Raw genomic sequence first — 23,160 nt, forward strand, 5'->3', positions numbered from 1 at the left:
CACCAGAACAAAGACTGTTCTACACCAGAACAAAGGCTGTTCTACACCAGAACAAAGACTGTTCTACACATGAACAAAGGCTGTTCTACACATGAACAAAGGCTGTTCTACACCAGAACAAAGACTGTTCTACACCAGAACAAAGGCTGTTCTACACCAGAACAAAGACTGTTCTACACCAGAACAAAGGCTGTTCTACACCAGAACAAAGACTGTTCTACACATGAACAAAGGCTGTTCTACACATGAACAAAGGCTGTTCTACACCAGAACAAAGACTGTTCTACACCAGAACAAAGGCTGTTCTACACCAGAACAAAGACTGTTCTACACCAGAACAAAGGCTGTTCTACACCAGAACAAAGACTGTTCTACACCAGAACAAAGACTGTTCTACACATGAACAAAGGCTGTTCTACACATGAACAAAGGCTGTTCTACACCAGAACAAAGGCTGTTCTACACCAGAACAAAGACTGTTCTACACCAGAACAAAGACTGTTCTACACATGAACAAAGGCTGTTCTACACATGAACAAAGGCTGTTCTACACCAGAACAAAGACTGTTCTACACCAGAACAAAGGCTGTTCTACACCAGAACAAAGACTGTTCTACACATGAACAAAGGCTGTTCTACACATGAACAAAGGCTGTTCTACACCAGAACAAAGACTGTTCTACACCAGAACAAAGGCTGTTCTACACCAGAACAAAGACTGTTCTACACCAGAACAAAGACTGTTCTACACCAGAACAAAGACTGTTCTACACATGAACAAAGGCTGTTCTACACCAGAACAAAGACTGTTCTACACCAGAACAAAGGTTGTTCTACACCAGAACAAAGACTGTTCTACACCAGAACAAAGGCTGTTCTACACCAGAACAAAGACTGTTCTACACCAGAACAAAGGCTGTTCTACACCAGAACAAAGGCTGTTCTACACCAGAACAAAGACTGTTCTACACAGAACAAAGACTGTTCTACACCAAAACAAAGACTGTTCTACACCAGAACAAAGGCTGTTCTACACCAGAACAAAGGCTGTTCTACACCAGAACAAAGACTGTTCTACACCAGAACAAAGGCTGTTCTACACCAGAACAAAGGCTGTTCTACACCAGAACAAAGACTGTTCTACACATGAACAAAGGCTGTTCTACACATGAACAAAGGCTGTTCTACACCAGAACAAAGGCTGTTCTACACCAGAACAAAGGCTGTTCTACACATGAACAAAGACTGTTCTACACCAGAACAAAGGCTGTTCTACACCAGAACAAAGGCTGTTCTACACCAGACCAAAGGCTGTTCTACACCAGAACAAAGACTGTTCTACACCAGAACAAAGGCTGTTCTACACCAGAACAAAGACTGTTCTACACCAGAACAAAGACTGTTCTACACCAGAACAAAGACTGTTCTACACCAGAACAAAGACTGTTCTACACATGAACAAAGGCTGTTCTACACCAGAACAAAGACTGTTCTACACCAGAACAAAGGCTGTTCTACACCAGAACAAAGACTGTTCTACACCAGAACAAAGACTGTTCTACACATGAACAAAGGCTGTTCTACACCAGAACAAAGGCTGTTCTACACCAAAACAAAGACTGTTCTACACCAGAACAAAGGCTGTTCTACACCAGAACAAAGACTGTTCTACACCAGAACAAAGACTGTTCTACACCAGAACAAAGACTGTTCTACACATGAACAAAGGCTGTTCTACACCAGAACAAAGACTGTTCTACACCAGAACAAAGGCTGTTCTACACAGAACAAAGGCTGTTCTACACCAGAACAAAGACTGTTCTACACCAGAACAAAGACTGTTCTACACCAAAACAAAGACTGTTCTACACATGAACAAAGGCTGTTCTACACCAGAACAAAGGCTGTTCTACACCAGAACAAAGACTGTTCTACACCAAAACAAAGACTGTTCTACACATGAACAAAGGCTGTTCTACACCAGAACAAAGACTGTTCTACACATGAACAAAGGCTGTTCTACACCAGAACAAAGACTGTTCTACACATGAACAAAGGCTGTTCTACACCAGAACAAAGGCTGTTCTACACCAAAACAAAGACTGTTCTACACCAGAACAAAGGCTGTTCTACACCAGAACAAAGACTGTTCTACACCAGAACAAAGACTGTTCTACACCAGAACAAAGACTGTTCTACACATGAACAAAGGCTGTTCTACACCAGAACAAAGACTGTTCTACACCAGAACAAAGGCTGTTCTACACAGAACAAAGGCTGTTCTACACCAGAACAAAGACTGTTCTACACCAGAACAAAGACTGTTCTACACCAAAACAAAGACTGTTCTACACATGAACAAAGGCTGTTCTACACCAGAACAAAGGCTGTTCTACACCAGAACAAAGACTGTTCTACACCAAAACAAAGACTGTTCTACACATGAACAAAGGCTGTTCTACACCAGAACAAAGACTGTTCTACACATGAACAAAGGCTGTTCTACACCAGAACAAAGACTGTTCTACACCAGAACAAAGACTGTTCTACACCAGAACAAAAGGCTGTTCTACACCAGAACAAAGACTGTTCTACACCGGAACAAAGGCTGTTCTACACAGAACAAAGGCTGTTCTACACCAGAACAAAGGCTGTTCTACACCAGAACAAAAGGCTGTTCTACACCAGAACAAAGACTGTTCTACACCAGAACAAAGGCTGTTCTACACAGAACAAAGGCTGTTCTACACCAGAACAAAGGCTGTTCTACACCAGAACAAAGGCTGTTCTACACCAGAACAAAGGCTGTTCTACACCAGAACAAAGACTGTTCTACACCAGAACAAAGGCTGTTCTACACCAGAACAAAGGCTGTTCTACACCAGAACAAAGACTGTTCTACACCAGAACAAAGGCTGTTCTACACCAGAACAAAGACTGTTCTACACCAGAACAAAGGCTGTTCTACACCAGAACAAAGGCTGTTCTACACCAGAACAAAGACTGTTCTACACAGAACAAAGACTGTTCTACACCAGAACAAAGGCTGTTCTACACCAGAACAAAGACTGTTCTACACCAGAACAAAGACTGTTCTACACCAGAACAAAGGCTGTTCTACACCAGAACAAAGGCTGTTCTACACATGAACAAAGGCTGTTCTACACATGAACAAAGGCTGTTCTACACCAGAACAAAGGCTGTTCTACACCAGAACAAAGGCTGTTCTACACATGAACAAAGACTGTTCTACACCAGAACAAAGGCTGTTCTACACCAGAACAAAGGCTGTTCTACACCAGAACAAAGGCTGTTCTACACCAGAACAAAGACTGTTCTACACATGAACAAAGGCTGTTCTACACCAGAACAAAGGCTGTTCTACACCAGAACAAAGGCTGTTCTACACCAGAACAAAGACTGTTCTACACCAGAACAAAGACTGTTCTACACCAGAACAAAGGCTGTTCTACACCAGAACAAAGACTGTTCTACACCAGAACAAAGACTGTTCTACACCAGAACAAAGGCTGTTCTACACCAGAACAAAGACTGTTCTACACCAGAACAAAGACTGTTCTACACCAGAACAAAGGCTGTTCTACACATGAACAAAGGCTGTTCTACACCAGAACAAAGGCTGTTCTACAACAGTACAAAGACTGTTCTACACCAGAACAAAGGCTGTTCTACACCAGAACAAAGGCTGTTCTACACCAGAACAAAGACTGTTCTACACCAGAACAAAGGCTGTTCTACACCAGAACAAAGACTGTTCTACACCAGAACAAAGGCTGTTCTACACCAGAACAAAGGCTGTTCTACACCAGAACAAAGGCTGTTCTACACCAGAACAAAGACTGTTCTACACCAGAACAAAGGCTGTTCTACACCAGAACAAAGACTGTTCTACACCAGAACAAAGGCTGTTCTACACCAGAACAAAGACTGTTCTACACCAGAACAAAGGCTGTTCTACACCAGAACAAAGACTGTTCTACACCAGAACAAAGGCTGTTCTACACCAGAACAAAGGCTGTTCTACACCAGAACAAAGACTGTTCTACAACAGTACAAAGACTGTTCTACACCAGAACAAAGGCTGTTCTACACCAGAACAAAGGCTGTTCTACACCAGAACAAAGGCTGTTCTACAACAGTACAAAGACTGTTCTACACCAGAACAAAGGCTGTTCTACACAGAACAAAGACTGTTCTACACCAGAACAAAGACTGTTCTACACCAGAACAAAGACTGTTCTACACCAGAACAAAGGTAGAGTTGGTGTGATTAAGAGGAAGGCTTTGTAAATGACTGAGTTTCTCTAAAAGCAGAATATGAACACCAGATTAAATATTGTATCATGCGACATGACTCAGAGACATGAACTTCTCAAAATGGCACCCAAAACCAAAACGTTCGTCAGGGCTAGGCAATTTTAGGTCTTTGATAAAACAGAACTCTTTTCAAACATGAGATTTTTGGTTCTCCACTGGGATGTATGAATATCAGTCAAAATAAAATGACCCTCTTTTTCCTATTTGTTTTTAATGTATTTAGTGCAGTGGCTGTCCAAATCCTTAATCATTTTATATACTTTAGATATTGCCTTTGCTTGAATAAATATTTCAGTCAAAATGTTAGAGTGGTAACTGCTGTGTTTAACAACTCCTTATTTGTAAAATACCAAAGGATTCTTTCAGCATATCAAAGCATTTTATTTTATTTTATTTTACAATCTGATGGAAAATCTTTATACTTTTTATTACCCAGACTTTAAATCTCAGAGCTGTGCTGTAGGTGTAAAGCTTTAGTCATAAAGCTTTACCAGTTTAAGATTGTAACATAATGTTACAACATATTATGTTCTGATCAGCTCCTTCCATGTTGTAAGCACAGATTTGACCCAGGTATTCTTCACTTCCTCCGTCAGACTCAAGCGTCTGTCATCTGCAGTAAGACCTGTACAGGAACCTCCGGCACCACATGACTCTCAGTATTAGACCTGTACAGGAACCTCCGGCACCACATGACTCTCAGTATAAGACCTGTACAGGAACCCCCGGCACCACATTACTCTCAGTATAAGACCTGTACAGGAACCTCCGGCACCACATGACTCTCAGTATAAGACCTGTACAGGAACCCCCGGCACCACATGACTCTCAGTATAAGACCTGTACAGGAACCCCCGGCACCACATGACTCTCAGTATAAGACCTGTACAGGAACCTCCGGCACCACATGACTCTCAGTATAAGACCTGTACAGGAACCTCCGGCACCACATGACTCTCAGTATAAGACCATTGAGCTTCAGATTCTGGATCACACCAGCAACGCTCTGATTTCTCAGAGAAGGTAAACCCCGCCGCCTTTTTAGTGTGAAGAGTTTTGAGCCACATTTATTCTTCTCATCAAACTGCTGGTTGGGGGAAATTGGGAGTGACATCATTCTCTGAAAAACATTTATTCTTATGTAATTCACATGTATTGGGACTGTGCAGTTGCTCAGAAATGCTCGGACAGTTTTTGACACAGCCGTCCCTCAAACTCCTGCCATGGACCGTGTTAATGGAAAGCGGTGAAACTTACTGTGCATTTAGCAGCGAGAAAGAAGCTAAATCACAAAGAAATGGATAACATAAACTGCACCAACAGTTATGAACTGAAGTGACGTCATAACTGACCGAGGTGAGATGGAACAGACACATCTGGACTTCATTTGGAAAGGGAGACTTTGGAAAAAAATGGGACTTTTACTTTGGACTGAGTGGGTCTTCATTTTCATTGGTCGGTTTTGTTTCTGCTCTTTTTTCTTTCCATGCTCTGTTTGTTTTGCTCTGTTTTATATCTTTAAACACTCGGAGACTCGTCCACTCTCACCCAGTTGGTCAGCGGCCTGTAAGCGCCTGGTGTAAATGAGCCTCGTTCTGTCCAGTTCTTGGTCAAACATGGAGACCAGAATGGGGTATCTGTCCATAGCATCTACAGCCACCAGGGGGCGCTCAAGCAGGCTTCCAAACATGTCCAGCACCTGCCGAGAGATGATATGGCTCTGATAGTGACTCAGTTTGTACTTGATTGGCTGTGGTGAATAAAAGGGGCGGGGCAGACCTTAAAGGCGTGCTCCAGTCCAGGGGCAGTGTCAAAGGCGTGGCAGAAGACGGCCCCGAGACGTCTGTCCGTGTCCTCCACCTGAAGTTTGAAGTGTCGCACAGCTGCATCGAACTCCTGAACACACATTACAACAGTTCCAAGTATATTTTGTGGCAAAACAGTTTATTTCTTTTGAAATAAAATATGACAAATTGCAAAAACCTACAATATACAGTCTTCTGTATATTTAATTACTACATTTAATTTACACAATGTATTTGTTGTTTACGTTGTCAAAGTGGTCACATTGTGACGTCACTGTCACTTTACCTGATCATGAGAATGTAAGAGAAAAACAATTTTTCCCAAAATATTCTGAACATTTAAAATAAAAAAACAACAATATTTTCTGTTAAGATCTTACCCTATTATTGAGGTTCAGACATGCATATGACTTCTCTGTGAAGTTTTTATACAATTCCACAAAGTTCTGGTGCAGTATCTGGACGTGTTGGCTCAGGGTGCGACCTTTGACCCCTCCGATCTCCAGCTTCTCCAGTTTGAACAGGTCGACTGCCGTCAGCACCACGTTCTACAAACAGTGTTAATAACATTCAAATATTGGATTTACCACCGGATCCATATTTATATATTTATCTGATATGTACCAGTTTGTTCATGTAAACCAGAGCTCCTCCTCTTGTTCTAAAGTAACCTACGGTGAGCCTCAGGGATAAGTACTGGGTCCAGTTCTGTTTACTCTTTATATGCTGCCGTTAGGTCACATGATCAGGTCACATGGCATTAACATCCACTGCTCTGCAGACGACACTCAGCTGTATTTATCAATGAACCTGATCAGAGCGATCAAGTACAGACTTAGTGCTTGTGTGAAGGAGATAAAAACCTGGAGGACACTTAACTACCTGCTTCTTAACCCTGAAAAAAACGAGGTCATTGTGCTGGAGGTCATTGTGCTGGAGGTCATTGTGCTGGAGGTCATTGTGCTGGAGGTCATTGTGCTAGAGGTCATTGTGCTGGTCCTAAGCATCTATGAGACTCTCTATCTGAGCAGATAGTCACACTGGACAATGTCACTGAAGCCTCCAGTTCTACTGTAAGAAACCTCAGAGTCTGATTTGACCAGGAGCTCTCATTTAAAGCTCAGATAAATCAAGTCTGTAAAACAGACTCTTTCCATCTGTGTAATAAAGATCAAATCAGAAGAATCCGGCCTAAAAGTGAAGCTGAAAAACGTCTCCTGCATTTGTAACGTCTAGTGTCAAGTGTTTTCAGGTTTGACTGCGCTGCCCCCCACACTAGAAGGGGGTGTACCCACACTTGAAGGGGGTGTACCCACACTTGAAGGGGGTGTACCCACACTGGAAGGGGGTGTACCCACACTAGAAGGGGGTGTACCCACACTTGAAGGGGGTGTACCCACACTTGAAGGGGGTGTACCCACACTGGAAGGGGGTGTACCCACACTAGAAGGGGGTGTACCCACACTGGAAGGGGGTGTACCCACACTAGAAGGGGGTGTACCCACACTTGAAGGGGGTGTACCCACACTAGAAGTCTTAATGATTGAAAACACCCCGTCCAAATATTTTTTTCCGGGGGCTTAAAACATAGGGTGCACGGTGGCAAAGGCGGTTAGCGCTCTTGCCTCCCAAGAAGGACATCGTGGGTTCGATTCCCGGACCAGACCAACATCACATGATCTCTCTGGGTGGAGTCTGCATGTTCTCCCCGTGTTACCGTGGGTTCTCTCCGGGTTCTCCGGCTTCCTCCCACCGTCCAAAGACATGCATGTGTTAAAACATTTGCTTAAAACATTTTCGCTCGCGCCGAAGCCAATATGTGTATCACCACCTTTTTCCCGACGATTTTACAAAATAAAGCGGCGCTTTTAACGCAGCGGCGCCCGCACGCCTCTTGTATCATGTTGACTCTCGGCCGTGCGGATCACACGCCGCCACAGGAGCGGCGTATCGTGCCGTATTTGACATGGGATTTGGCCGTGGAGCTTCGGCATTTTCCAGACCACGGCTCGGCAGCCAATCAGAACAAAGCACACAAACTTTGTCAACCAATCAGCGCCCCTTAACACACATGAACCCGCCCCTTTAACACACATGAACCCGCCCCTTTAACAAGCAGCCCCAAACACATGAACCCGCCCCTTTAACACACATGAACCCGCCCCTTTAACACACATGAACCCGCCCCTTTAACACACATGAACCCGCCCCTTTAAAACACATGAACCCGCCCCTTTAACAAGCAGCCCCAAAAACATGAACCCGCCCCTTTAACAAGTAGCCCCAAACAAACACATGAACCCGCCCCTTTAATAAGCAGCCCCAAACAAACACATGAACCGCCCCTTTAACAAGCAGCCCCAAACAACCACTTGAACCCGCCCCTTTAACGAGCGGCCCCAAACAACCACTTGAACCCTCCCCTTTAACAAGCAGCCCCAAACAACCACATGAACCCGCCCCTTTAACAAGTAGCCCCAAACAAACACATGAACCCGCCCCTTTAATAAGCAGCCCCAAACAAACACATGAACCCGCCCCTTTAACAAGCGGCCCCAAACAACCACATGAACCCGCCCCTTTAACAAGCAGCCCCAAACAACCACTTGAACCCACCCCTTTAACAAGCAGCCCCAAACAACCACATGAACCCGCTCCTTTAACAAGCAGCCCCAAACACATGAACCCACCCCTTTAACGAGCGGCCCCAAACAACCACTTGAACCCGCCCCTTTAACAAGCAGCCCCAAACAACCACATGAACCCGCCCCTTTAACAAGTAGCCCCAAACAAACACATGAACCCGCAACCTTTAACAAGTAGCCCCAAACAAACACATGAACCCGCCCCTTTAACACGCAGCCCCAAACAAACACTTGAACCCACCCCTTTAACAAGCAGCCCCAAACAACCACATGAACCCGCCCCTTTAACAAGTAGCCCCAAACAAACACATGAACCCGCCCCTTTAACAAGCAGCCCCAAACAACCACATGAACCCGCCCCTTTAACAAGCAGCCCCAAACAAACACATGAACCCACCCCTTTAACGAGCGGCCCCAAACAACCACATGAACCCGCCCCTTTAACAAGTAGCCCCAAACAACCACATGAACCCGCCCCTTTAACAAGCAGCCCCAAACAAACACATGAACCCACCCCTTTAACAAGCAGCCCCAAACAAACACATGAACCCACCCCTTTAACGAGCGGCCCCAAACAACCACATGAACCCGCCCCTTTAACAAGTAGCCCCAAACAAACACATGAACCCGCCCCTTTAACAAGTAGCCCCAAACAAACACATGAACCCGCCCCTTTAACAAGCAGCCCCAAACAACCACATGAACCCGCCCCTTTAACAAGCAGCCCCAAACAAACACATGAACCCACCCCTTTAACGAGCGGCCCCAAACAACCACTTGAACCCGCCCCTTTAACAAGCAGCCCCAAACAACCACATGAACCCTCCGCAAAGTGTTATGGAATCAGCTCCTGTCCATGTTAAAGAGGCGACACAGTCTCTTCATTTAAGTCCAGGTTTAAAACGTTCCTCTTTGAAATGACTTATGGTCAGACCAGTTAGGAACAGAAATATAAAGCTACAGTTTCAGCTCCACTGCCCTAGGAGCAACTCTGGGGGAAGTATGGCAGCTTGAGCTCTATCCTCTGATTAAGACTACTTTTAATATCAACAATATTTCATTTTTGTTCACTTCCCCTGGAGTGGTTCAGTTACAGCCACATCAGGCCATGTGGCTTTAGATGCTCCACAACTGCCTGGACTGTTGAGCCTCAGAATGTGTCACTTCTCACTGTCACCTTGATGGTGTTGAGTCGCTGCATGAACAGGTCCAGTCGGGTGAAGACCAGGTGAGGGGAGAAATCCCAAGGTGGAACCGTGGGCCCGTTTCTCTTGTACTGGCTCAGGTTGGTCCTGCGCTCATCAAACAAGCTCCTGAACAGCTGCAGGAGCTCCAAGCTGTTCTGCAGCTTGACCAGGCTTTCAGACACCTCCCCTCGCAGCAGCTCCTCCGGGATCAGATAGACTTGAGCCTGGGAAGAGACAAGACAGTTCTGACGTGTGTTTCTATAAACCCACAACCCCCCTGCCCCCCACCACCGGAGTGTGGGGAAACGCTAGTATTAGACATATTTCATATTTTATTACATGCTCATATTCATTTGGAAAAACTATGATTACCATGCACATTATAAATGGTATTAGCATGTTTGTGTCCACTTGTGGTGTTTGAGGGAGGGGCCAGGAGGGGAATGGGTGGGACATGCCAAACTGGACCGCTGAAGTATATAAAGATATAAAGAGTGTATGGATGATAAGATGCAAATGTGGGGACAGGGGTAAAATGTGTAGCATTCTGAAGTAATGACGGCTCCTCATGTGCAGGGTGAAGGGGCGGGGCCTCCTGCTCCTCATGTGCAGTGTGAAGGGGCGGGGCCTCCTGCTCCTCATGTGCAGGGTGAAGGGGCGGGGCCTCCTGCTCCTCATGTGCAGTGTGAAGGGGCGGGGCCTCCTGCTCCTCATGTGCAGTGTGAAGGGGCGGGGCCTCCTGCTCCTCATGTGCAGGGTGAAGGGGCGGGGCCTCCTGCTCCTCATGTGCAGTGTGAAGGGGCGGGGCCTCCTGCTCCTCATGTGCAGTGTGAAGGGGCGGGGCCTCCTGCTCCTCATGTGCAGTGTGAAGGGGCGGGGCCTCCTGCTCCTCATGTGCAGGGTGAAGGGGCGGGGCCTCCTGCTCCTCATGTGCAGTGTGAAGGGGCGGGGCCTCCTGCTCCTCATGTGCAGTGTGAAGGGGCGGGGCCTCCTGCTCCTCATGTGCAGTGTGAAGGGGCGGGGCCTCCTGCTCCTCATGTGCAGGGTGAAGGGGCGGGGCCTCCTGCTCCTCATGTGCAGTGTGAAGGGGCGGGGCCTCCTGCTCCTCATGTGCAGTGTGAAGGGGCGGGGCCTCCTGCTCCTCATGTGCAGTGTGAAGGGGCGGGGCCTCCTGCTCCTCATGTGCAGTGTGAAGGGGCGGGGCCTCCTGCTCCTCATGTGCAGTGTGAAGGGGCGGGGCCCTGAGTATTGATACTATCAGTGTTTGTATCAGTATGAAGGTGTTTTTTTGCATTCACTGATTCTAAACTCAGAACAGACACAGATGCAACACAAGATAAATAATCAAGTACCACGATGTATTCATTTGATTTTAGCAGGGGGAAAACACAGAGCATGCAGTTCTCAGGGCCATAGACTCGGCTCTGGCAACGGTGAAATAATTCATGAGGTTTATGCTTCCAATAAAGACATAAGCCCCGCCCCTCATACTCCAGTGCTTCTGACCTGTTGGAGCAGCAGGTTGCACATCTCCTGCAGAAGAACGATGATCCGGGCGGGGCGGCAGTAGAAGCGGGAGTGGACCCAGAGCAGACAAATGGTATGCATGAGCGGAGCCATGTGACCCTTGACCTCTGTAAACTCTGCCCCTTCCACCTCCTCCAGCAGGCGCTGCAATGGCTTCAGATGTGCGCAGATGTCCTGCGCCTCCTCCAGGGCTACAACAGAGAGATGTGTTTATTACATGTCAGGAGGGTGCAGTGTCCACACAGTGTAGAGGCCAGTGTGGGGACCTTAAAGAGGGTTACTGCGAAGAGGAAGGGTCCCACTGGGGCCACGAGGAAGGGTCCACCCTGGGGCCCCACTGGGGCCACGAGGAAGGGTCCCACTGGGGCCACGAGGAAGGGTCCACCCTGGGGCCCCACTGGGGCCACGAGGAAGGGTCCTACTGGGGCCCCACTGGGCCGTCGAGGAAGGGTCCCACTGGGGCCACGAGGAAGGGTCCACCCTGGGGCCCCACTGGGGCCACGAGGAAGGGTCCCACTGGGGCCCCACTGGGCCGTCAAGGAAGGGTCCCACTGGGGCCAGGAGGAAGGGTCCCCCTGGGGCCACGAGGAAGGGTACCACTGGGGTCACACTGGCACCACGAGGAAGGGTCCCCCTGGGGCCCCACTGGGGCCACGAGGAAGGGTCCCACTGGGGCCACGAGGAAGGGTCCCACACGAGGAAGGGTCCCACTGGGGCCACGAGGAAGGGTCCCACTGGGGTCCCACTGGGGCCACGAGGAAGGGTCCCACTGGGGCCCCACTGGGCCCACGAGGAAGGGTCCCACTGGGGCCACGAGGAAGGCTAACCATAACATTTACCCATACTTCTGATCTTTACAGTATATGTATGATATTTATTGAGTAAAACTAAATGAAAACAAACTCAAACCAATAGTTTCTTGTATTTTGATATCACAACATTTTAATGACCAAAAGAACAACTGTTCAAATGTTACGGTATAATTTGCTGATCAAGTTTAGATCTCGGAGATTATAACTCAGTGATAATGGGCAGGTTAAGGCTTTGTTCAATATAGAATTAACTTGTGAGCTGAAAAAGGACCTGTTTTTGATGAATAATGAAAATGAATATTCCCCTTAAAAGTAGAAAAGATTCTGTTGTTTTCATCTGGACGTTTGGACTCTTATCCAAGAGTCACTCTCAAATGATGGATCAAGTCTGAGAACTCTGAGATATTTATCCGACTCTGAGTAAGCCCCGCCCACAAAGCTGAACCTCACGTTTTTGTTCAAACTCATCACTGATGAGTACCTGATTCTCGCGCTCCAAGGCTTCAAGACATTATTATACACAACCAGTAAACTGAACCTTACCCTTCATTTCTGTTTAAAGAGGATTCTCTTTTTTTAACAAAAGAGCTTCCGAACTCATCACACCATCTCTTTACCATCTGTCTTTAAGATGAAGCTGCACGGCGCTCTGTGGTCCTGAACTCCAGTGTCTGACGTGTGATAAAGCATCTTGTGCAGTGGCTCTTTAGTCTCACTATGTGGCTCTCTTTAGTCTCACTATGTGGCTCTCTTTAGTCTCACTATGTGGCTCTCTTTAGTCTCACTATGTGGCTCTCTTTAGTCTCACTATGTGGCTCTTTAGTCTCACTATGTGGCTCTTTAGTCTCACTATGTGGCTCTCTTTAGTCTCACTATGTGGCTCTTTAGTCTCACTATGTGGCTCTCTTTAGTCTCACTATGTGGCTCTTTAGTCTCACTATGTGGCTCTCTTTAGTCTCACTATGTGGCTCTTTAGTCTCACTATGTGGCTCTCTTTAGTCTCACTATGTGGCTCTTTAGTCTCACTATGTGGCTCTTTAGTCTCACTATGTGGCTCTTTAGTCTCACTATGTGGCTCTTTAGTCTCACTATGTGGCTCTCTTTAGTCTCACTATGTGGCTCTCTTTAGTCTCACTATGTGGCTCTCTTTAGTCTCACTATGTGGCTCTTTAGTCTCACTATGTGACTCTTTATTCTCACTATGTGGCTCTCTTTAGTCTCACTATGTGGCTCTTTAGTCTCACTATGTGACTCTTTATTCTCACTATGTGGCTCTCTTTAGTCTCACTATGTGGCTCTCTTTAGTCTCACTATGTGGCTCTTTAGTCTCACTATGTGGCTCTTTATTCTCACTATGTGGCTCTCTTTAGTCTCACTATGTGGCTCTTTAGTCTCACTATGTGGCTCTTTAGTCTCACTATGTGGCTCTTTAGTCTCACTATGTGGCTCTTTAGTCTCACTATGTGGCTCTCTTTAGTCTCACTATGTGGCTCTTTAGTCTCACTATGTGGCTCTTTAGTCTCACTATGTGGCTCTTTAGTCTCACTATGTGGCTCTCTTTAGTCTCACTATGTGGCTCTCTTTAGTCTCACTATGTGGCTCTTTAGTCTCACTATGTGGCTCTTTATTCTCACTATGTGGCTCTCTTTAGTCTCACTATGTGGCTCTTTAGTCTCACTATGTGGCTCTTTAGTCTCACTATGTGGCTCTTTAGTCTCACTATGTGGCTCTTTAGTCTCACTATGTGGCTCTTTATTCTCACTATGTGGCTCTCTTTAGTCTCACTATGTGGCTCTTTAGTCTCACTATGTGGCTCTTTAGTCTCACTATGTGGCTCTTTAGTCTCACTATGTGGCTCTTTAGTCTCACTATGTGGCTCTTTAGTCTCACTACACAGTAGCGATACATGAGGGACAGAGATTTCTTCTTGGCTCCGTTTCCCTTTTGTCTCTTTTGTCCTGTCCTTTGCTGAGAGCCCGGGCGGGGTCACCACAGAGAGAGCATGTCCCTCTGAGCTGCTGGACATTCAGTCCATCCTTCAGTTCTTTCAGGGACAGGACATATTAAGAAACATAACTGTAAATATGTTAGAAATATATTCACTCTTTACATGAAAAGACACCGTAGAAAAACAGAGTCCAAATGATACAAGTCAATCTTTTTCTACAGTGGACGCTCCGGGACGAATGAGGGACGACACACGAGGACATGACAGGTGCCTGCAGGGGCAGCAGAGAGCAGGTGTAGTTAGTGTCGACAGGTCCTGGGCTCTGTGTTGCAATGTCCTGATCACCTCCAGGTGGCGCTGTTGTGGGTGGTTGGAGTCAAAAAGCAGGTTCTGCTCCGTGAGGGAGGAAAATAAGTATTTGAACACCGGCAATTGTGTTCTAGCATTAGAAATGATGGAGGAAACACACATTTCACCTGTGAGAGACAGAATCTAAAAAAAATAATAATCCGGAAATCACGTTGCATGATTTTTAAATAATGTTGCTGAGAAAACCAGTGTTAATATTTGGTAGAGAAGCTTTTGTTTGGATACAGAGGTCAAAGGTCAAAGGTCTCCTGTAGTTCTGGACCAGGTTTGCGCACTCCGCAGCAGCATTTGGCCACGCCTCCACAGGTCTTCTCCAGATCGGTGAGGATTCAGAGCTGTCGCTGAGCCTGGAGAGGCCACTCCAGAACCTTCCTACAGAGGTTGGTTCTCCGTGTGCTTCAGGTCATTGTCATGTTGGACCCATCCACGCCCCATCTTCAGCCACGCCCCATCTTCAGCCACGCCCCATCTTCAGCCACGCCCAATCTTCAGCCACGCCCCATCTTCAGCCACGCCCCATCTTCAGCCACGCCCCATCTTCAGCCACGCCCAATCTTCAGCCACGCCCCATCTTCAGCCACGCCCCATCTTCAGCCAAGCCCCATCTTCAGCCACGCCCCATCTTCAGCCACGCCCCATCTTCAGCCACGCCCCATCTTCAGCCACGCCCCATCTTCAGCCAAGCCCCATCTTCAGCCACGCCCCATCTTCAGCCACGCCCCATCTTCAGCCACGCCCCATCTTCAGCCACGCCCCATCTTCAGCCACGCCCCATCTTCAATGCTCTGACTGAGGGAAGGAGGTGTTTGCCCCAAATCTCACAACACATGGCCCCGCTCATTCTGTCCTTAATGCAGAGCAGTCGTCCTGTCCCCTGTGCAGAAAAGACCCCCAAATATTCCCCCAAAGCATGATGTTTCCTCCCCCAAAGCGTGATGTTTCCTCCCCCAAAGCATGATGTTTCCTCCCCCAAAGCATGATGTTTCCTCCCCCAAAGCATGATGTTTCCTCCCCCAAAGCATGATGTTTCCTCCCCCAAAGCATGATGTTTCCTCCCCCAAAGCATGATGTTTCCTCCCCCAAAGCATGATGTTTCCTCCCCCAAAGCATGATGTTTCCTCCCCCAAAGCGTGATGTTTCCTCCCCCAAAGCGTGATGTTTCCTCCCCCAAAGCGTGATGTTCCCTCCCCCAAAGCGTGATGTTTTCTCCCCCAAAGCGTGATGTTTCCTCCCCCAAAGCGTGATGTTTCCTCCTCCAAAGCGTGATGTTTCCTCCCCCAAAGCCTGATGTTTCCTCCCCCAAAGCGTGATGTTTCCTCCCCCAAAGCATGATGTTTCCTCCCCCAAAGCGTGATGTTTCCTCCCCCAAAGTGTGATGTTCCCTCCCCCAAAGCATGATGTTTCCTCCCCCAAAGCATGATGTTTCCTCCCCCAAAGCCTGATGTTTCCTCCCCCAAAGCGTGATGTTCCCTCCCCCAAAGCATGATGTTCCCTCCCCCAAAGCGTGATGTTTCCTCCCCCAAAGCGGGATGTTTCCTCCCCCAAAGCATGATGTTTCCTCCCCCAAAGCATGTTTCCTCCCCCAAAGTATAATGTTTCCTCCCCCAAAGCCTGATGTTTCCTCCCCCAAAGCATGATGTTTCCTCCCCGAAAGCCTGATGTTTCCTCCCCCAAAGCATGAGGTTTCCTCCCCCAAAGCGTGATGTTTCCTCCCCCAAAGCATGAGGTTTCCTCCCCCAAAGCGTGATGTTTCCTCCCCCAAAGCCTGATGTTTCCTCCCCCAAAGCATGATGTTTCCTCCCCCAAAGCATGATGTCTCCTCCCCAAAGCATAATGTTTCCTCCCCCAAAGCATGATGTTTCCTCCCCCAAAGCATGATGTCTCCTCCCCAAAGCATAATGTTTCCTCCCCCAAAGCATGATGTTTCCTCCTCCAAAGCGTGATGTCTCCTCCCCAAAGCATGATGTCTCCTCCCCAAAGCATAATGTTTCCTCCCCCAAAGCCTGATGTTTCCTCCCCCAAAGCATGATGTTTCCTCCCCCAAAGCCTGATGTTTCCTCCCCCAAAGCATAATGTTTCCTCCCCCAAAGCGTGATGTTTCCTCCCCCAAAGCATGATGTTTCCTCCCCCAAAGCATGATGTTTCCTTCCCCAAAGCGCGCTATTTCCTCCCCCAAAGCGTGATGTCTCCTCCCCCAAAGCGTGATGTTTCCTCCCCCAAAGCGTGATATTTCCTCCCCCAAAGCATGATGTTTCCTCCCCCAAAGCGAGATGTCTCCTCCCCAAAGCATGATGTTTCCTCCCCCAAAGCATGATGTCTCCTCCCCCAAAGCGTGATGTTTCCTCCCCAAAGCATGATGTTCCCTCCCCCAAAGCATGATGTTTCCTCCCCCAAAGCGTGATGTTTCCTCCCCCAAAGCGTGATATTTCCTCCCCCAAAGCATGATGTTTCCTCCCCCAAAGCGAGATGTCTCCTCCCCAAAGCATGATGTTTCCTCCCCCAAAGCATGATGTCTCCTCCCCAAAGCATAATGTTTCCTCCCCCAAAGCCTGATGTTTCCTCCCCCAAAGCATGATGTTTCCTCCCCCAAAGCATAATGTTTCCTCCCCCAAAGCCTGATGTTTCCTCCCCCAAAGCATCATGTTTCCTCCCCCAAAGCATGATGTTTCCTCCCCCAAAGCATAATGTTTCCTCCCCCAAAGCCTGATGTTTCCTCCCCCAAAGCATGATGTTTCCTCCCCCAAAGCGTGATGTTTCCTCCCCCAAAGCATGATGTTTCCACCCCCAAAGCATGATGTTTCCTCCCCCAAAGCGTGATGTCTCCTCCCCAAAGCATGATGTTTCCTTCCCCAAAGCCTGATGTTTCCTCCCCCAAAGCATAATGTTTCCTCCCCCAAAGCGTGATGTCTCCTCCCCAAAGCATGATGTTTCCTCCCCCAAAGCATGATATTTCCTCCCCCAAAGCGTGATGTTTCCTCCCCCAAAGCATGATGTTTCCTTCCCCAAAGCCTGATGTTTCCTCCCCCAAAGCATGATGTCTCCTCCCCAAAGCATAATGTTTCCTCCCCCAAAGCGGGATGTTTCCTCCCCCAAAGCGGGATGTTTCCTCCCCCAAAGCGTGATGTCTCCTCCCCAAAGCATGATGTTTCCTCCCCCAAAGCCTGATGTTTCCTCCCCCAAAGCATGTTTCCTCCCCCAAAGCATGATGTTTCCTCCCCGAAAGCATGAGGTTTCCTCCCCCAAAGCGTGATGTTTCCTCCCCCAAAGCATGAGGTTTCCTCCCCCAAAGTGTGATGTTTCCTCCCCCAAAAGCATAATGTTTTCCTCCCCCAAAGCATTATGTTTCCTCCCCCAAAGCGGGATGTTTCCTCCCCCAAAGCGGGATGTTTCCTCCCCCAAAGCCTGATGTTTCCTCCCCCAAAGCATGTTTCCTCCCCCAAAGCATGATGTTTCCTCCCCGAAAGCCTGATGTTTCCTCCCCCAAAGCATGAGGTTTCCTCCCCCAAAGCATGATGTTTCCTCCCCCAAAGCATTATGTTTCCTCCCCCAAAGCCTGATGTTTCCTCCCCCAAAGCGTGATGTTTCCTCCACCAAAGCCTGATGTTTCCTCCCCCAAAGCGTGATGTTTCCTCCCCCAAAGCATGAGGTTTCCTCCCCCAAAGCATTATGTTTCCTCCCCCAAAGCATTATGTTTCCTCCCCCAAAGCCTGATGTTTCCTCCCCCAAAGCGTGATGTTTCCTCCACCAAAGCCTGATGTTTCCTCCCCCAAAGCATAATGTTTCCTCCCCCAAAGCGGGATGTTTCCTCCCCCAAAGCGTGATGTCTCCTCCCCAAAGCCTGATGTTTCCTCCCCCAAAGCCTGATGTTTCCTCCCCCAAAGCCTGATGTTTCCTCCCCCAAAGCATGTTTCCTCCCCCAAAGCATGAGGTTTCCTCCCCCAAAGCGTGATGTTTCCTCCCCCAAAGCATGAGGTTTCCTCCCCCAAAGCATAATGTTTTCCTCCCCCAAAGCATAATGTTTTCCTCCCCCAAAGCATGATGTTTCCTCCCCCAAAGCCTGATGTTTCCTCCCCCAAAGCCTGATCTTTCCTCCTCCAAAGCGTGATGTCTCCTCCCCAAAGCATAATGTTTCCTCCCCCAAAGCATGATGTTTCCTCCCCCAAAGCCTGATGTTTCCTCCCCCAAAGCGTAATGTTTCCTCCCCCAAAGCATAATGTTTCCTCCCCCAAAGCCTGATGTTTCCTCCCCCAAAGCATCATGTTCCCTCCCCCAAAGCGTGATGTTTCCTCCCCCAAAGCGTGATATTTCCTCCCCCAAAGCATCATGTTTCCTCCACCAAAGCCTGATGTTTCCTCCCCCAAAGCATGATGTTTCCTCCCCCAAAGCATGATGTTTCCACCCCCAAAGCATGATGTTTCCTCCCCCAAAGCATAATGTTTTCCTCCCCCAAAGCATTATGTTTCCTCCCCCAAAGCCTGATATTTCCTCCCCCAAAGCGTGATGTTTCCTCCCCAAAGCATGATGTTTCCTCCCCCAAAGCATGATGTTTCCTCCCCCAAAGCATGATGTTTCCTCCCCCAAAGCGTGATATTTCCTCCCCCAAAGCATAATGTTTCCTCCCCCAAAGCGTGATGTTTCCTCCCCCAAAGCGGGATGTTTCCTCCCCCAAAGCCTGATGTTTCCTCCCCCAAAGCATGTTTCCTCCCCCAAAGCATGATGTTTCCTCCCCCAAAGCGTGATGTTTCCTCCCCCAAAGCATGAGGTTTCCTCCCCCAAAGCGTGATTTTTCCTCCCCCAAAGCCTGATGTTTCCTCCCCCAAAGCATAATGTTTTCCTCCCCCAAAGCCTTTTGTTTCCTCCCCCAAAGCATCATGTTTCCTCCCCCAAAGCGTGATGTTTCCTCCCCCAAAGCATGATGTCTCCTCCCCAAAGCCTGATGTTTCCTCCCCCAAAGCCTGATGTTTCCTCCCCCAAAGCGTGATGTCTCCTCCCCAAAGCATAATGTTTCCTCCCCCAAAGCATGATGTTTCCTCCCCCAAAGCCTGATGTTTCCTCCCCCAAAGCATCATGTTTCCTCCCCCAAAGCGTGATGTTTCCTCCCCCAAAGCATCATGTTTCCTCCCCCAAAGCCTGATGTTTCCTCCCCCAAAGCCTGATGTTTCCTCCCCCAAAGCATCATGTTTCCTCCCCCAAAGCGTGATGTTTCCTCCCCCAAAGCATCATGTTTCCTCCCCCAAAGCCTGATGTTTCCTCCCCCAAAGAATCATGTTTCCTCCCCCAAAGCCTGATGTTTCCTCCCCCAAAGCATCATGTTTCCTCCTCCAAAGCGTGATGTTTCCTCCCCCAAAGCGTGATGTTTCCTCCCCCAAAGCATAATGTTTCCTCCCCCAAAGCCTGATGTTTCCTCCCCCAAAGCATCATGTTTCCTCCCCCAAAGCGTGATGTTTCCTCCCCCAAAGCATGATGTTTCCTCCCCCAAAGCATCATGTTTCCTCCCCCAAAGCGTGATGTTTCCTCCCCAAAGCCTGATGTTTCCTCCCCCAAAGCGTGATGTTTCCTCCCCCAAAGCATAATGTTTCCTCCCCCAAAGCCTGATGTTTCCTCCCCCAAAGCATCATGTTTCCTCCCCCAAAGCGTGATGTCTCCTCCCCAAAGCATGATGTTTCCTCCCCCAAAGCGTGATGTTTCCTCCCCCAAAGCATGATGTTTCCTCCCCCAAAGCGTGATGTCTCCTCCCCAAAGCATAATGTTTCCTCCCCCAAAGCATGATGTTTCCTCCCCCAAAGCCTGATGTTTCCTCCCCCAAAGCATCATGTTTCCTCCCCCAAAGCGTGATGTTTCCTCCCCCAAAGCATCATGTTTCCTCCCCCAAAGCCTGATGTTTCCTCCCCCAAAGCCTGATGTTTCCTCCCCCAAAGCATAATGTTTCCTCCCCCAAAGCGTGATGTTTCCTCCCCCAAAGCATCATGTTTCCTCCCCCAAAGCCTGATGTTTCCTCCCCCAAAGCATCATGTTTCCTCCCCCAAAGCCTGATGTTTCCTCCTCCAAAGCCTGATGTTTCCTCCCCCAAAGCGTGATGTTTCCTCCCCCAAAGCATCATGTTTCCTCCCCCAAAGCGTGATGTTTCCTCCCCCAAAGCATGATGTTTCCACCCCCAAAGCATGATGTTTCCTCCCCCAAAGCATAATGTTTCCTCCCCCAATGCATGATGTCTCCTCCCCAAAGCCTGATGTTTCCTCCCCCAAAGCCTGATGTTTCCTCCCCCAAAGCGTGATGTTTCCTCCCCCAAAGCATGATGTTTCCTCCCCCAAAGCCTGATGTTTCCTCCCCCAAAGCGTGATGTTTCCTCCCCCAAAGCCTGATGTTTCCTCCCCCAAAGCATCATGTTTCCTCCCCCAAAGGTTGATGTTTCCTCCCCCAAAGCGTGCTATTTCCTCCCCCAAAGCATGATGTTTCCTCCCCCAAAGCGTGATGTTTCCTCCCCCAAAGCGTGATGTTTCCTCCCCCAAAGCGTGATGTCTCCTCCCCAAAGCATAATGTTTCCTCCCCCAAAGCATAATGTTTCCTCCCCCAAAGCCTGATGTTTCCTCCCCCAAAGCATCATTTTTCCTCCCCCAAAGCATGATGTTTCCTCCCCCAAAGCATGATGTTTCCTCCCCCAAAGCGTGATGTTTCCTCCCCCAAAGCATTATGTTTCCTCCCCCAAAGCATGATGTTTCCTCCCCCAATGCATGATGTTTCCTCCCCCAAAGCGTGATGTCTCCTCCCCAAAGCATGATGTTTCCTCCCCCAAAGCATAATGTTTCCTCCCCCAAAGCGTGATGTCTCCTCCCCAAAGCATGATGTTTCCTCCCCAAAGCGTGATGTTTCCTCCCCCAAAGCGTGATGTTTCCTTCCCCAAAGCCTGATGTTTCCTCCCCCAAAGCATAATGTTTCCTCCCCCAAAGCGTGATGTCTCCTCCCCCAAAGCATAATGTTTCCTCCCCCAAAGCGGGATGTTTCCTCCCCCAAAGCGCGCTATTTCCTCCCCCAAAGCGTGATGTCTCCTTCCCAAAGCATGATGTTTCCTCCCCCAAAGCGTGATGTTTCCTCCCCCAAAGCATGATGTTTCCTCCCCCAAAGCATGATGTTTCCTCCCCCAAAGCGGGATGTTTCCTCCCCCAAAGCGCGCTATTTCCTCCCCCAAAGCGTGATGTCTCCTTCCCAAAGCATGATGTTTCCTCCCCCAAAGCGTGATGTTTCCTCCCCCAAAGCATGATGTTTCCTCCCCCAAAGCGTGATGTCTCCTCCCCAAAGCATAATGTTTCCTCCCCCAAAGCCTGATGTTTCCTCCCCCAAAGCATCATGTTTCCTCCCCCAAAGCGTGATGTTTCCTCCCCCAAAGCATCATGTTTCCTCCCCCAAAGCCTGATGTTTCCTCCCCCAAAGCCTGATGTTTCCTCCCCCAAAGCATCATGTTTCCTCCCCCAAAGCCTGATGTTTCCTCCCCAAAGCATCATGTTTCCTCCTCCAAAGCCTGATGTTTCCTCCCCCAAAGCATGATGTTTCCTCCCCCAAAGCGTGATGTTTCCTCCCCCAAAGCATAATGTTTCCTCCCCCAAAGCCTGATGTTTCCTCCCCCAAAGCATAATGTTTCCTCCCCCAAAGCATGATGTTTCCTCCCCCAAAGCCTGATGTTTCCTCCCCCAAAGCATCATGTTTCCTCCCCCAAAGCGTGATGTCTCCTCCCCAAAGCCTGATGTTTCCTCCCCCAAAGCCTGATGTTTCCTCCCCCAAAGCATGATGTTTCCTCCTCCAAAGCGTGATGTTTCCTCCCCCAAAGCGTGATGTTTCCTCCCCCAAAGCATGATGTTTCTTCCCCCAATGCATGATGTCTCCTCCCCAAAGCCTGATGTTTCCTCCCCCAAAGCCTGATGTTTCCTCCCCCAAAGCATGATGTTTCCTCCTCCAAAGCGTGATGTTTCCTCCCCCAAAGCGTGATGTTTCCTCCCCCAAAGCATGATGTTTCCTCCCCCAAAGCGTGATGTCTCCTCCCCAAAGCATAATGTTTCCTCCCCCAAAGCATGATGTTTCCTCCCCCAAAGCCTGATGTTTCCTCCCCCAAAGCATCATGTTTCCTCCCCCAAAGCGTGATGTTTCCTCCCCCAAAGCATCATGTTTCCTCCCCCAAAGCCTGATGTTTCCTCCCCCAAAGCCTGATGTTTCCTCCCCCAAAGCATCATGTTTCCTCCCCCAAAGCCTGATGTTTCCTCCCCAAAGCATCATGTTTCCTCCTCCAAAGCCTGATGTTTCCTCCCCCAAAGCGTGATGTTTCCTCCCCCAAAGCATCATGTTTCCTCCCCCAAAGCGTGATGTTTCCTCCCCCAAAGCATGATATTTCCACCCCCAAAGCATGATGTTTCCTCCCCCAAAGCATAATGTTTCCTCCCCCAATGCATGATGTCTCCTCCCCAAAGCCTGATGTTTCCTCCCCCAAAGCCTGATGTTTCCTCCCCCAAAGCATGATGTTTCCTCCTCCAAAGCGTGATG

At 48.6% G+C, this 23,160-nt stretch overlaps 1 protein-coding gene across 1 annotated transcript in view; it reads right to left on the reverse strand.

Annotated features, from left to right (window-relative positions):
- dnah9 (dynein, axonemal, heavy chain 9) overlaps positions 1–23,160 on the reverse strand; it is a 649,263-nt gene that overhangs the window by 590,515 nt on the left and 35,588 nt on the right. Inside the window, exons 5-9 of the mRNA XM_072455799.1 lie at positions 11,482–11,693; positions 9,966–10,199; positions 6,524–6,691; positions 6,118–6,234; positions 5,887–6,037 (exon numbers count right to left, since the gene is read on the reverse strand). Of these exons, the coding sequence (XP_072311900.1) occupies positions 5,887–6,037; positions 6,118–6,234; positions 6,524–6,691; positions 9,966–10,199; positions 11,482–11,693 (882 nt within the window). The remainder of the gene's footprint in view (positions 1–5,886; positions 6,038–6,117; positions 6,235–6,523; positions 6,692–9,965; positions 10,200–11,481; positions 11,694–23,160) is intronic.

This window comes from Eucyclogobius newberryi, unplaced genomic scaffold, assembly GCF_026437365.1.
Source record: "Eucyclogobius newberryi isolate DKJ021-1_F unplaced genomic scaffold, fEucNew1.0.hap1 SCAF_20, whole genome shotgun sequence".
NCBI classification, from domain to species: Eukaryota; Metazoa; Chordata; class Actinopteri; order Gobiiformes; family Gobiidae; genus Eucyclogobius; species Eucyclogobius newberryi.